This window comes from Vicia villosa, linkage group LG5, assembly GCF_029867415.1.
Source record: "Vicia villosa cultivar HV-30 ecotype Madison, WI linkage group LG5, Vvil1.0, whole genome shotgun sequence".
Taxonomy (NCBI): domain Eukaryota; kingdom Viridiplantae; phylum Streptophyta; class Magnoliopsida; order Fabales; family Fabaceae; genus Vicia; species Vicia villosa.
The window spans coordinates 134994296-135009687 of record NC_081184.1 but is presented as its reverse complement, the minus strand read 5'-3'; the positions used below and the strand labels follow the sequence as shown (position 1 = coordinate 135009687).

Below are 15392 nucleotides of genomic sequence, written 5' to 3'. Positions count from 1 at the left end.
AAAAGTGTCAAAATTTCAATTAGTATCAGAGCAGTCACCCTGTCCTATTTATTGGGTGAGCTCTAGGGAGATAATTTTTTGGTACTATATGTCTTTTGGATAGCTAGAATGATAGCATTCTGGAAATCAATGGACAGCAGAACCTTGAAGGTTGTCAGGTTGGGAGAATCTTGGTGCTAAGGATATAGAAGGGAAGAGTATGAATTGGCTCTTTGTAACTCTGAAGTTGTTAATGCCATAATTTATGGAGTTAATAAGCACCTGTTCAGACTATTTATCACTTGTATTGTGGCCAAAGAAACTTGGAAAATTCTCAAGTCCACGCATAAAGGCACATCTAGGTGTTTTAGGAGAAAAAAGTTCAGAAGAAAGGTTGATCAAGATGAAGATACCCAGGTCTCTACCCAAGAGATTTGACATAAAAGTGATAGCCATTGAAGAAGCCCAAGGTATCAATAGCATGAGAGTTGTGAATTTGTGAGTCACTTCCATTTTTGAGTAGATTTTAAGATGATATGGCTAAATAAAAGAACATCAGTCATGACATCAGCAAAATCCTTAGGTCAAAGAAAAGTTGGATCTAAAGTAAAAGCATTCAGTGCAATAAATGTGAAGGATTTGGTCTTATAATGGCATAATGCCCTGCCTACTACAAGAAACAACTGAATGGGCTTTATATTTTTTTATCTGATTATGATAGTGATCCCGATGATGAACCAGTCAAGACAGGAAGGTGAACTTCTGATACAGACTCATGCAATGAAGAAATAATTCATGATGAGCTAGCTGCTTCTTACAAGGAATTGTGGTTCAAAAGTGACAAAGTCTGTCAACAGGGAGAAAAGCAAAAGGTAATTATTTCTCAACTACAGGATGAAAAAGAAGATTGTTTGTATACTATCTTTAACATGTAAGATGAGGTGACTTTTTGACCTCCAAACTTTAAATCATGATCAAGTCTGTGAGGATAGTGAACAATTAGTTCCAGTATGTTTGTGAGTTTCTTCAAGTTTGAAAGGTGACTGAAAACCTAAAAGGGATAGGGCTTGATTTTCATGTCTTTAGTAAGCAAAGAAAATCTGAAGTGACATAAAGTTGTTTTCATCAAAAGGCAAAGTTGATTCAATGATGTCAAATAAAATGTTTCAGCATCATGCTAGACATCAGATTTCTCAAGCTAATGACATGTGCTTGCATTGGATATGTCACCTCTGTGATAAAAGTTAGTCATATCAGGCCACGTTGTTTCAAGTTGAATGGCTATCCCAAAGGTACAACTCAATCTAAGGTTAACCAAATAGTGGATAAACTCAAGGAAGGTGTTAATTATTTTATTACTCATATTTCTCCTAGAGTTTTGCTTAGCAAAAGAAGACTGGTATATTCTTTTTTGGCATTGGTTGTTCCAGACTCATGACTGATTAAAGGTGTTTTGGTGAACTTTAAGTCTCACTCTTCCAACTATGTTATTTTGGTGACAATGCTAAAGGTGAAGTAAAAAGGGTTGAGAAATTGGATGGAACAAGATTTCCTAGTCTTGATGAGGTTCTTCTTGTTAAAAGCAATGATGACTAGCATGATAAACATAAACCAGTTGTGTGACCAAGGTTTGAAGTAAGTTTCACTAAGGAAGAATGTCTGGTCTCTAATGAGATGGATGAAATTTGATGAGGGAGTTAAGTCCAAAGACAACTTTTATCGTGTGTACCACAAGGAACTACTTACTCATTCACATGCTTAAAGTTCAAGGAAGATAAAGTCTAGATGTTACACCAGAAGTTGCAACATCAGACAGTTGTCAAAGTTCTAAAACTTCATCTTATGAACCTAATAAAGGTAAGTGTCTTGGTGAATAGAGGCATGTTTATGTGGTTCTTGATGACCTGGATGATCTATATCAAAGAAAAATCAAAGATCTTTATCAACTCCTTCAAATATACCAGAGGGATGGTCCTGATTTTCTCTGTTAATAGCAGAATTTATGTACGTCTCCTCCAGAACCAAAGTCATTGGTTCAACTCTTGATATTAAAATAGGACATGGATTAGGACGATATACCTTAATCACACTGCCCTTCCAAGCCTCATGCTTGAGAGATTGTAAATTGAAAAATCCCAAATAAGCCTCAAAGAGGCCGGTCCATTAATCATCTGATTCACATACAACATGGAGAGTCCTAAGGTGCAAACGAACGAGGTCGAGCGACGAGCACTCGAACCGACCCTGGCCCAATGCTCATTCTCACCCAACACAACATTTCAGAGTTATGGATTGCGATATAACTTGTAAATCCACATATTAGGACAATAATTGAAATTATTATGAGGTTAAATACACCTATTATGAAGGATAATTAGCTCCACTCACTTCCACAAGTTAGTCAAGGCTGGGGACGCGTGATCAGGTTTTTAGGGGCTTGAACCGGTCTTCGCAACAACCACCCCCGAATAAGAAACCAATTTTATAGACACCCCAATCGTGCAGTTGGGAAAAAGATTCACTTTTTCACAAATCAAAACTCAAAAGCCCTACTGTGCATCTCAATGCAAGCAGAGTATCTTCTATTGTACTTACCACAAGTACACTTTATAATCTCATTAGATTGACCCATCAAAAAACTCATAGTGTGAACGGTTCAAGGGTAACGAAAATTGATTTTAAGTGAGTTGATTACGGTGAAAAGTGAGTTTAAAGTCCAATGATTTTATATTTAAACACATTTATATAAAAATGAATTGAACAATAAATTTGATTATAAAAACCAATTTTAGAATCTATCACATCAAGACAACACAATTGGTAGCTATGCTGAACATCCAACTGCAGTAGCTCAATTTCGAATCCGCGACTTCCCACTTATTTACCACCTTTAAGGGGGTGAAATTCCAACCATTTGACCACTAAACCATAAAAAAAGAAAAAAACAACAATTCTAAAATCAAAAGCTATAATTTCTAACTTCAACTAGCTGTGGAAAAACATTTCTACTCTCTATGAGATCCAGAAGTATCAGAATCAAAACTAGTTGTGGGAAAACAAATCTACTCTATGAGAACCAAAAGTATCAAAATCAAGTCTACAGTTCTATTTCTTCCAAGAGTGATACATACAGTAACAAAAGTTTGATTTAGAGGCAAAATGATTGTTCACTCTTTTGGGAATGCAGTATAACAGATTATTAGTTAAACAAACATTGATATAAATACACCATCTATCACTCGTATAGTCAAATTTACATTTTTTTTTACTACGATTCCCCATGAGATTTTTTCTTAATCTTCAAGCTACTTACCAGCAATTACCAAAAAGATATCTGTGCTTTCCGCTAACAATTTCAAACATCTATTTACAGACCATATAAAGACGGGGCAAAATCATGGTCAAAATAAAAGTTGTTAAATTGAAATTGCAAATTCTCTTGATGGCGTCAAAATGCAAGTGTTCAGCAAAAAACAGAAAAATTACAAAAGAATGAATTAAATATTTAATTAAATCGGCAGACAAATTAACAACAACAAAACTGAGTACAAAAATGTGAGGGTGGGGAAACCTAACAAAAATTTCAACAGGGTGGCTTTCCTGTCGGCTCTTGTGGCTACTCATGAGCAAAGATTAGAAGAATGCTAACGGTATGTACATACCCGTAAGTTTACCTGCGGTAATCTTCATGGAGGAAACTCTCATATTGTGTTCCGGTGAGTGCTTTGCTAACATCATCCCAGTTTTCAACTTGACTCGATAAGGAACCTTTATGAATCTTTACTTGACGACTCTTCAAATTCATCTGAGGAACCTTTAGAAATTCTAGAACGTCCATTAATTTCTGAAAACAAGAGACACGAGTGAGAACCATCAAGAGACCTTTATAAGCAAATAAAAGGCAAGAGACGAAGAAGGAATCATGTTGAGGTGGTGTGACTTACAGTGCGATTCTTGACAACGTCTTCATAATATAGCATAATGTGCCGAGTGCTCTTGAAATATTCTAAAGCCTTGGTGGTGGTATCATTCACTTGTTTCAGGCTTGCGATCAGCAACGTTGAATTGAGTGTTGGTTTGTATTTTGCAAGTATTTCTGCCTGAAAGTATAGTTAGAATCCATTAAAATGCATATGCAAACTTACACGTGAATACAAATGCACAAAAAAAAAAAAAAAAGAGAAGGACCTCCTTGGGTGAATGAACGTGAGACTTGTGAGTGCCGTTTAATATCTTAGCATTCTTATCGTATTCGTTTGCAAGCACGGAAATCATCCGGCGCAAAAGGTTCCTTCTGAAAAGAAATATGACTGAGACACCGTGTATTCTGAAGTACTCGGCAATTTGTTCATGATGCTGCACCAATCCCTGCATTAAATTACAAATTACACATGTTGTGACATCCACAGCTCCCATATAAAGTTTACAACAATACAATATACAGTCAATAACATCCCAAATTCTATATTGTATACTTTTAAAGCAACTCCTAGAAAATCCATCTTATGCAAAAGTGTTCCACAAGAAGAAAGAACAAACTCAATCTCACAGAACCTTCAATATACTATGCATCCATATTTTACAAATCATCTGGGAAGTAGCCATGAAAACACAGAAAATATACAAAAATAGAAATGGTACTGAAAAACTCAGCCACTCAACCCCTCTGCTGATCCTTTATAACAGCAACAGTTCAACAAGACGACGACGACAAGAAAAACAACCACGCCTTATCCCACAAAGTGGGGTTGGCTACATGCTTCTATACATATCATTTATCTCAAAATCTTTCTCAATAACTTCTCTAATAGTTTTCCTAGGTCTTCCTCTACCTCTAGTTGTTTGATTCCTCCCCATCTGATTTGGTCTCCTTACAACAGAATCTCCAGGTCTTCTCTCTACACGCCCAAGCCATCTAAGTCTTTTTTCCACCATATTTTCTACTATAGGTGTTATCCTGACATATCTCAGGCCAATGTCAGGAAAAATATCTTGATACCAACGTGAAAGATAAGAACTGAAGGTGAATGCATGCATCATCAACATCATATCTCATGCCAATGTTTGTGTGTGAAAGAGAGAGAGTGAGAGAGAGAGAGAGAGGGGCAACCCTTCTTTTCCCTTCATATATCATAGTTCTGTAATCCTTTTAAAACAGAAAGAAAAATTGGCAAACATGTATACCTTCACATTTCACAAGCAACAGTTTAGACTTCACAAAATTCTATTTGTTTCTAGATCACATAAATCGAAAGATATGATATATTGGTCAAAAACTATTTTAAAGATATTGTTATTCCTATACACCATTTTAATGTTGGCATTTCACTACTTCGGACTTTATTCAGATTGACTACCAGAATACCTAAAAGAATCTACTTTCCTTGTGAAAGCCGAACTAAAAACACAACACTACGTAACCGATCAAACAACAAACTTTACCTGGTTAAGCATCCACTTCAAGCCAACTGCAGTCGTGCACTCGTTTTTAGAAGCACTACTAAACCAGTCTAGATTATAAATTGTATCCAACGTCTCTGTTATTGTCGTCATATTACTCCTTCTAACCTTAACCGAAAAGATTTCTCCATTCGAACTTATGTTAGGATGACTATTCAAAAACGTCTCAAACCATCCACTCCCAGATCTCTGCATCGACAGTATAGTAAAATAGCGCACCGGGTGACAACTACACTCCTCCCTGAAAAACAAACAAGAACACAATATCAGTGAACTTCACAAAGGTTCAGAAACAAAATCAGTTATTCGACTCTTAACATCGATATATCACCTGCTGTAAGTTTTTGGATTTGGATAGTGCACATAAGGAATCTCCCAAGGTTCGATATTCGGTTCGGGACAAGGCCTTTGAACAACATTGATATCTAGAAAACCAATTTTAGTGCCAGTGCTAATCTGCTTCAAACAAATAGAACATATATACACACCACAAACCATTGCAAAAGCCAACACAACCAACCTCCAAACCAACGTTGTATTCTTCAAACCCTTCACAAGCAAAACATCCTGAAAAAACCATTAACTACAACAACGTTAATAAAATCGATTAACCAATTAATTAATTATAGCCCTCAACTTAATTGATCCAAAAACATGAATATTGAATTAGAAATTAGATATCAACCCCACAGAATTCATTGGGGTTATTTTAAGAAACCAGATCGGACAATTTCACGTGGCACCCATGAAAAAACAAAATCAAAAATAGAATCTTTCACCTAAGATAACATGAAACAACATGAAAAACAAAACACTAACCTTAGTGAAGGAAGAATGATCATCGGCCATTGTTGTTAAGCTCAAATCAAAAGGAATGCGGATGAAAAGACATTTTCCGGATACCCTTTTGGAAATCTCGTTAATTTATTGTTGTAAAGCTTAATTTTTCAACACTCATTGCTGAAAACTGCAACAGCTCGGAATAATAATAAAATAAAAAAATTAATTTTTTTCTTCTTTTTCTTGTTTCATTTTTAGAACTATAATAACTAAATTAAGACCGTTGTTTTTTTTCTTCCGATAATAAATAGAGAAATTAAAATAAAAATTGTAGAAATATTAATATTAGGCAAAATTATACGCAGGGTCCTTTATCTTATTTTTTTGGAACAAGGTGGTGCTTTAAGTTTATTTCGCTACAAAGTGGTCCTTTATCTTAACTAACGTTTGCACGTTTAACCTTTTCCACAAACTCCGTTCCAAAAACGCTTAGGTGGCAGTAACGTCGCTGATGTGTCACTTAACTGTGCTGAATAAGCATTAATTATAATATTTATTCTAAATTAGGACTGAAATACGTAGGATTCAATCTCCCCAATTTCAAATTGCTTAGAACCCTAACTTCCCCAAATTCAATCAATGGCCTCATATGGTAGCAGCGGTCCAAATCGAAGAAGTCAGAGCTCTAATACATTCATTTCAGGTGCTTCTCAATATGAAATTGCACCCACTTGTTCGTGTGGAGCCAAAGCAATTATTAGAACAGTTAAGAAGAAAGGAAGGAACCTTGGGAAGCTATTTTGGGGATGTAGATACTTTGTGGTAAGTTTAACTTATTTTCTTGACTTGTTAATGTTTTTTTAACAGAGTGAACCTGATAATGTTGGGTGCAACTTTTTTGAGTGGTATGAGAACCTTTACAATGATGAAATCAATCCAGGGATTGATGCTTCAGTAATTTCCAAATGTTCCAAATGTGAAGAAAAAGATGTAGAAATAAAGATGCTTAGAAGGGCCTCTGCAAAGGATGACAATGAGATGCTGAAGAATATGATAAAAATGATGAAGCTACAAGTCTATGTCATTATGTTTTTAGTTATGCTTGTTGTAGGGTTGATGTTTATTTTGATCAAGCAATGGTGAATGAATAACCAAATTGTACTGCAGTGTAAAACATGAAGCTAATGATTATATCAATTCTGCATAGTTTGTGTTGTATTTGTATAACATTCTGCATTGACCAATGTACGAATTATGTTACTACAATATAAGTAGAAGGACCTGGTTGTTACAAATTTAAAAAAAATAGTCATGTTTTGTTACAATCTTAAATATAATTTACAGGTTTTGTTTATATATTTGGTACCTCAAAAATAACCTAAAGAAGAACTTACTAGACTGAAACACATTCACAATGTTGTAGATCCATAATACATTGATATAGTACTCAAAATACAAAGGCAGAATCATATATGTTTTAGATCCATATTAGGACCAAACTCCAAAATAAGAACCATATATTCAAAATTAAAGGTCTAGCATGAGTACAGCAAGATTACATCAGTACAGCAAGATCAGATCCAAAATACAAAGTAACAATCCAACAAGATTTCACCAAAAAAACACAAAATAAACAAAATGCAGTAACACCAATCCAACAGAATGCAGTATCATCTATTTTCCCTTTCTCTTTATGGCCAGCTTTGGTCTTTGGCTTGTTGGTGGCTGAAATGCAGCAGTTGGTCCTTGTCTTGCCCTTCTCATTGCAAGCAACTGAGCAATTGTGATGGTTTGTCGTGTTTGGACTCTTGTTGTTGGGGCTTCACCAACTTGGGGCTGGCTTAGAGATGACTGTCTTGTTTGCATTCTTTGGATTGGTTGAGATTGGACAGTCTGTGATTCCACATTGGTGGCAGTTTGTGATTCAACATTAGTGGCAGTTTGGGATTCCACATAGGTGGCAGTTTGGGATTGCCTTGGAGCAGCTGGACAAGATGCTTTGTTGTGTTCAGACATACCACATACTGAGCACTTGTTTGGCAGCCCCTTTCTTGAAACATGTGTTGCATCATTCCTCTTTTCATCAGCATCCTTGTTTCTCCTTCTTTTTGGCCTACCTGGTGCTCTTCTGGTTGGTGGTGGAAGTATATCCGGATATGGTGTCAACTCCCATAAGTTTTCCCCATTTGTTGGATAAATCAATGGTTGGTAGCAAGCCTGGTAAGTATCCTTTCTATATAAGGAGGGAATGTAGTCAGTTGGGCTTTCAGATCTACTTTGGATGCAAGTAATTGCATGATAGCAAGGAATGCCAGTGAGCATCCAACTCCTACAAGAGCACTCAAACTTCTTTAGATCAACTGTGTATTTTTCTCCAGTCATATTTGTATGTCTCACTTCATAAATCATGTCACCTGACAACCTATACAACAAACATATATCATGTCAGCTTAAATAAATCATCAACATATATTTAGTAAAGGGTAAAAATTACCTTGCTATAAAGAACCTTGAGATTTCTTGTCTTCTTTCAAGTCCCTTCTTAATTCTTGGTAATACAGATTCATTGTAATCCTCTATCTTTGCCCGGTTAGTTGCCCATCTATCCATTAGGTACCCTCTGATTTCCTCTAACATTGTTACAATAGGCTTTTGTCTTGCACCCAATATAACACTATTAAAGGTCTCAGACATATTGTTGACTAAGACATCACTTTTGGTATTATACTTAAACATAGACTTACTCCAAAATCTTGGGGGGACGTTCAACAAATGTTTGTAGGCCTCCTCATTAACCTTCCTCATTTCCCTCATTTCCCTTTCCCAAGCTTGGGGATATGTTGCCTTGGCTGCCCTCCACATGATTTCCTTCAATTGTTTTCCTGGAAACTTCTTTCTAAAGTTACTGTACAAATGTCTTACACAAAATCTCTGGTCAACGCCAGGTAACAATTCCTCTAGTGCAGGTAACAGCCCCTGTTAATAAATGCAATTGAAAACATATAAAACACATCAGAAAACTAAGACATTTGTTACATTTTAAAAAGCAGAGGGACCTATATGTGACAACGTAAAAACGTTAAGGACTTGAAAATTTACCTTCTGCTGATCTGAAATGAATGTGATATTCTTGCAAGTATCTGACCTCCATAATTACCCTTTAGAAAACATCCATCAACTCCAATTATTGGTCTACAAATACGAAAACTTTTCTTGCAAGCATCCAGACACATGTACAATCTATGAAAGCTTGGAAGTAGTGGTCTGCTAACATGTTCTTCAGGTTGTTGTTCAGTTGCTTGTACATTCAACTTGATGGTGTTGTTTGGGTTAGACTTTAACAGCTCATGTGTGTAGTCATATAGTCTTCTATATTGCTCTTTGAATGAACCTTCAACAATGTTGAGTGCTACCTTCCTTGCCCTATAAGCCTTCATCCTATTCATACCAGCATTCCATTTCTCATGCACTTTCTCACATATAGCAGTTAACTTCACATGAGGGTTAATTCTAACAGTTGAGTATAACTTCTTTCCAAGCCAGTTGGTGTTAAACATCCTTACATTGAACTCTCTATTACAGGTGTGGTTGTCATTTAATGTTCTCAATTGCCATGTATCCTCATTAGGCAATTTAGAACACAAAGAAACCCATCCACATCCTTCCTTGCAGCCCACTCTTACCTTTGTTTTGTCATTCTGGACAAACCTTAAATCCCTACCATTGTGGACAGCATAACTTGCAACAGCTTCTTTAAAATCCTCCTTTGTTGAAAATAATGTTCCTAAGACCCACTTATAGTCATTAAAATTCTTAGGAGCAACAAATGATGGATGCTTAGCCTTCTCACCCTCATCTGAATAATCACTACTCATTCATCTTCACTTTCTAGCTCTTCAGTTACATAGTCCGAATCTGACAAACCATTACACGACCTCTTACCTGTACTCCTTTCCCTAACTCCAAATTCAAGAACATCCTCATCACTTGGTGGTTCAACATCTACTTCCCTTGTGCCAAGTTCAGACACTTTTTTTTCCCTTGGTATTCCCTTATGTTTCTTGGAACTACCTGCTCTCTTACTGTTCTTGGGTCTCCCACCCTTCCTCTTTCTACATACAGGTGTTTCATCTACTAGTATTTCATCTACGGGTTGAACACCTTCTTCTACCAATACTTCATCAAATCCATCATTTAGGACCTCATCATCTGAGTCATCAAACATGTGCCCCAATGCACTATCATCACTGTCAGGTTGGTTATCAGTTTGGATTTCAAGTTGCACATCAGCTTGTGGATCAACTTGGGCCTCAGGTTGGTTATCAGGTTGGGCCTCAGGTTGGTCATCATTTTGGGCCTCAGGTTGGTCATCATTTTGGGCCTCAGGTTGGTCATCATTTTGGGCCTCGGGTTGGGTTTCAGTTTGGTTGTCATTTTGGGCCTCAGGTTGGGTTTCAGTTTGGTTGTCATTTTGGGCCTCAGGTTGGGTTTCAGTTTGGGCCTCAAATTGGGCCTCAGTTTGGTCTTCCTCAGGGGTCACTATTATATCAGGTTGAGATATAGGGTGGACAATGTATATTTTTACCTTCCCATTAGTCTTGGACCAGTTAAGTGCTTCTATTGCACCAAAGTCATCTTCTAATGACTTCAATGTTCCAGCAAAGTCATACCACATCTCCAAGACCCCTTCGTACTTCATCTCTTTCACAACCCCTAAGATCTCAAAGTAACTCCATCTATCACCATCACACGTCCAGTTAGTCAGTTCCCCTCCTTCATATTTGTCACCATCAAAATACCCCCCATGGTGAAAATTAACATTAAACTCATCCATTACCTGTTAACAGTATGAAATTCCAGACCCAACAATCAAATAAACAACAAACCCTAACATCAACACATCAAAGCTACTATCAACGTAACATTACACCTAAACATACAACCAAACACACAAAATAAAAACTGGAAATGCAACTTTCTTACCTATGTCAGCTTCGTTTGCTCACACGAGTTATGATTCTCTAGTCGCTTCGTGTTCGTCTCCAGCCGCTTCGTGTTCGTCTCCAGTCGCTTCGTCGTCTTCGTCTTCAAGCTCTGGGTTCAGTCACACGACTTGAAATTAGGTTTAATCTGAAAATTAGGGATAATCCTATTTTTGCATGTGACAAATAACTAGTTCACCGGAGTTAAATGACACATCAGCAATGGTTACTGCCACATAAGCGTTTTTGGAACGGAGTTTGTGGAAAAGGTAAACGGTGCAAACGTTAGTTAAGATAAAGGACCACTTTGTAGCGAAATAAACTTAAAGGACCACCTTGTTACAAAAAAATAAGATAAAGGACCCTGCGTATAATTTTGCCTTAATATTAATATTATCTCGAAACTCGCACCTGACAAGTGCATAACTCTCTTTGCTTCGACGAGTTTCGTTTTCAATATGGTTAGGTTAATAGAATGTTGGGTTGAATGCGACTGAATCAAAACGACATTGTCTTTGTGCTGTTGGATGCTCAAAACGACATGTAAATAATAGTTGATTTTTGTTTTTGTTTTTAAAATTCGTATAAAGAGAGATTTAGACCAAAAAAGTTGATGAGTTTTTTGGACAATTTTTTAGATTTTCTAACCATGTATTGTTGGTGGTTGGTGTCTTGCCGTCTATTAAGGTGTTAAATTAAAAAGAAATAAGCAGCATGATTATTGCTTTTTAGACATTGAAAATTAGTTATCCAAACTCTTTAAGCATGGGTCTGTCTTGAAATTAAATTGCTTATAGTAGGCATTTTGATACATCCACTGAGTCACATACTCATGATGATTTTCATGACTATTTCATTTAAATTGAAAAGTTTAAATTTAATACATTTTATCATAAATTAGAAAACTTAGTGAAGTGAGACAATATACATTTATTTATCTTGTGCATATGTGAGCAACTTGGGTGAGGCTAAAAGTGAAGGTTTTTCTTCCTTTGGAAATGTAAATAAGGTTAGAAACAATAATTCAATGTTGGAGATTTTTTTTAAAATTTTCCTCTCATATTTATATTGAGTGTAGTGCAATTGTTTTGGTAACTTTATGGAGATTCAACTTTATCATAAGAGCAGAATTTTTGGAACTGCTATTCAAATTTACCTATTCGAAAGATTATGTATTTGTCCGTTCTCAAATTCTTAAAAGGAGTTGTCATTGTTTTTATATGTTTTGTTATAAATAGATTTGTATCACCAAAATATTTAAAAAGAAAAATTGAAAAATAATTGATTTGTATCACCAAAATATTTAAAAAGAAAATTTTGAAAAAAATACTTATTTGTTAAATTATAATTTCTTGTGTCGAAAAGATTTAATTTGATTTAGAAGAGTGAAAACAATTTATTATACACAGATTTGATTTAGATCTAAATTAGATAGATTTGATTTATGTCTAAAATAGATTTGATTTGATTTAATCACAAAATGACAATTTCTTTTTACACCCATATACCTTCTTACAAATTTGTGGTGAAATTTTTAAAATGCCCCCTATATTTTAGATGTGCACATCCGAAGACACTTTTTAAAAAAAAAGAAGATGATTTTGGATATGCATATCCGAAAGCACCCTTTTTTTAGAAAAAGAAGTAATTGAAGATGCATAGCCGAAATAATGTCTAATGTAGAACAAAAAACAAAGCAACAAAGCATCGATTTATCATAAATAATCGAAATTGCATAGCTTCAACATAAAATTAAAGTTACATATTGTTAGACACAAGTAGTTAAGGACAACACAACATTTTGATAATGTCTTCTCCCAATCTTTGAAGTTTCGCATCCAACTTGATCGGACTCTTCGAAGAATATTGTTCAAAAGTTGTCCACATAATCTTTAAATCGTCGTCATTCTTGAGATAAAATGGGGTGAACTTGACGTTTCCTTCGACGTTCAGTGAAGGTGAACGGTACTAAAGCTTGACCACCTTCCGATTATCTAGATAATGCTAGAGAGAGTTCAGTGTCGAAATCAACTCTACGAACGGCGTATCGCACGAGAACCTAAATTAAAGTGGCATCGGGAAACCACTGTTGAAGTAGACAAAAACAAAGTGGGGGTAGGTTTTAATTGTTTCAGATTGTGGTTTGAGATGTTGATGAAAATGTATAGAAGCATTATTTATAGACTTTTTGGAGTAATACAGACCTAAGAAATCTTATCCAGCTATCCGTGGATGTTTCGGAAATGCATTCCCGAAAAAATCCCTAAAGCATTAAATTTCGGAAATACACTTCCGAATTATGCAGAAACAGAAAGACAACATTTTGTTTTGTCTAATTTCAGCCTCAAACTAATTAAAATAATTAAATCGGAATAGGATAAACCTTGACAACATTAAATATAGATATATTATATATGTATTGAATCAATTTGGTTTTACATTCGTCACGACAATACATACAAAAAAATATCACACATCCGGTCAATACATACAAAAAATGATATGATATAATCTAGAATGCGCTGAACGAACCCTTGCCGCTTAATTCTAAAACAGATAAATTCTTTGACTTCTCTCTATTTTCTTCCCTCTCTTGCTTCATCATTTCTTCGAACTCCACCATTCTTTCAAAAAAAGGATCCGGCCAAGTATCCGCTTCTTTTGTATGATGCGTCGTCCACTCACACGCCAAGTGGGTGACTATGAAGTAGAGAAAATGTCTCTGAAAATCCAAATCTTGTCAAATAGACACGTAAGTGTTGCATTTTTGACCTCAGACCTATTTTCGCAGTGCTAAGATTGTAACGTTCATTTTATACCTGCTTGATATTTGAAACATTATCTGGTATTTTTCGCTTCAAAACAACAAGTATGTTTCTCGGCGCAACTTTGATTATTGGTAATTCTGAAATAAAATCCTTCTCTTCGTGATTTAACCGACACACAATTGGATGGCCGTGTAGCTCGATCTCCAATACATGATTATGAATTCCGTAGATGACGCTAAAACACCACAAACCATCAACCCTACAAGATACGCGCAACTTAAACGAACACACACACTTTACGTCAAATTGTAGCTTTCTACGGTCTCCTTGATATAATGAACCACATGAAACTTGGTTTGGAGACGAAAAATGATTGAAATTGGTTGAGGTTTTGGAGAGGGTTTGTGTTTTGTTTGGAAGAAAATAAATGAAATAGTGAAAGAGGGAAAAAAAGTATATGAAGGTTTTTTTCGGATATGTATTTCCAAAAAAATACCTGACATATTAAATCCAACGTTTAAATGGATAAATGGTAGTTTCAGATATGCATCTCAGAAATAATTGATATGAGTTATTTCGGATATGCATTTCCAAAATTAGTAAAAACGTAATAAGGGTGCCTTCAAATATGCATATCCAAAGGGTATTTTGGGAATATTAAGGGTGTTTTCCACCCTATATGGGTGCATAAAGAAATTTCCTTCTAAAATAAGTATTTTGGGCTTTTGGCTTAGAGAGCAAGCTAACCTAAATCTTTAAATAAAGGGAGTAACTCATAATTTATAATCAGGTTGTATTCATAGGATTTGTAGTTGCAAGTGAATAAGAAATTTTCTACAGTTTGTGGACAGAGAGAAACTCTGCATAAACCATAATCCTTTCTTTCTTTAAATTTTCCTTTCTTATTTTCATCATTATGTGAGTGATAACAATCTTGTTCATCAAGATTGATAGAAATTTTATCATAAATATTGGTGGATTTCCAACATCTGGTATCAAGAGCTCTGGTTTATCGATTAAGGGAAGAAGAAGAAGAAGAAGAAGAAGAAGAAACCACGATGGAGGTGAATTACGGGAATGAAAATTATCCAGCAAGTTTTCCAATTCTCAAAGTAGATAATTATGAGAATTGGTGCAAACAAATGAAGGTCTTATTCAGGTGTCAAGGTCTTTGGGATCTTATAAAGGATGAAGTAGAAGAGTTTGGAGAAGACGCTTTAGAAGTAGAAAAGGAAGAACACGAAGAATTGGAAAAGAAGAGTTATAAATCACTCTTTATAATTCATCAATGTCTGAGTCCAGACAACTTTGAAAAGGTTAGTGATTCCGAATATGCAAAAGAAGCTTGGGAGACTCTTGAAAAGTCTTTTGGAGGCGCTGAGAAGGTGAGGTTACAAACTCATAAAAGAACATACGAATTGAT

The 15392-nt window shown here is 35.6% G+C and overlaps 2 protein-coding genes across 2 annotated transcripts; both read right to left on the bottom strand.

The window, feature by feature from the left end:
• Positions 1-1006: 1006 nt before the first annotated feature.
• Positions 1007-6434, bottom strand: LOC131602606 (uncharacterized). The gene is made up of 6 exons (XM_058874763.1): positions 6259-6434; positions 5771-6006; positions 5422-5680; positions 4168-4347; positions 3924-4079; positions 1007-3823 (listed from the first exon to the last, which is right to left on the bottom strand). Exons 1-6 carry the CDS (start codon positions 6286-6288, stop codon positions 3650-3652), a joined length of 1035 nt encoding a protein of 344 aa, XP_058730746.1. The 5' UTR covers positions 6289-6434; the 3' UTR covers positions 1007-3649.
• A 1459-nt stretch (positions 6435-7893) lies between these two features.
• On the bottom strand, positions 7894-10094 carry LOC131605506 (uncharacterized). The gene is made up of 3 exons (XM_058877853.1): positions 9354-10094; positions 8714-9195; positions 7894-8641 (listed from the first exon to the last, which is right to left on the bottom strand). Exons 1-3 carry the CDS (start codon positions 10092-10094, stop codon positions 7894-7896), a joined length of 1971 nt encoding a protein of 656 aa, XP_058733836.1.
• Positions 10095-15392: the final 5298 nt, after the last annotated feature.

Bases quoted from the DNA above. Each gene is read 5' to 3' on its own strand.
- LOC131602606 (XM_058874763.1), bottom strand. From the start codon at position 6,288: ATGGCCGATGATCATTCTTCCTTCACTAAG. The intron at 6,007-6,258 runs GTTAGTGTTTTG...TGGTTTTTTCAG, and splicing joins ATCATTCTTCCTTCACTAAG to GATGTTTTGCTTGTGAAGGG. The intron at 3,824-3,923 runs GTAAGTCACACC...TCTTGTTTTCAG, and splicing joins ACGTTGTCAAGAATCGCACT to AAATTAATGGACGTTCTAGA.
- LOC131605506 (XM_058877853.1), bottom strand. From the start codon at position 10,094: ATGAGTAGTGATTATTCAGATGAGGGTGAGAAGGCTAAGCATCCATCA. The intron at 9,196-9,353 runs GCAAGAATATCA...ATTTATTAACAG, and splicing joins ATTATGGAGGTCAGATACTT to GGGCTGTTACCTGCACTAGA. The intron at 8,642-8,713 runs GTAATTTTTACC...TTTGTTGTATAG, and splicing joins TCAAGGTTCTTTATAGCAAG to GTTGTCAGGTGACATGATTT.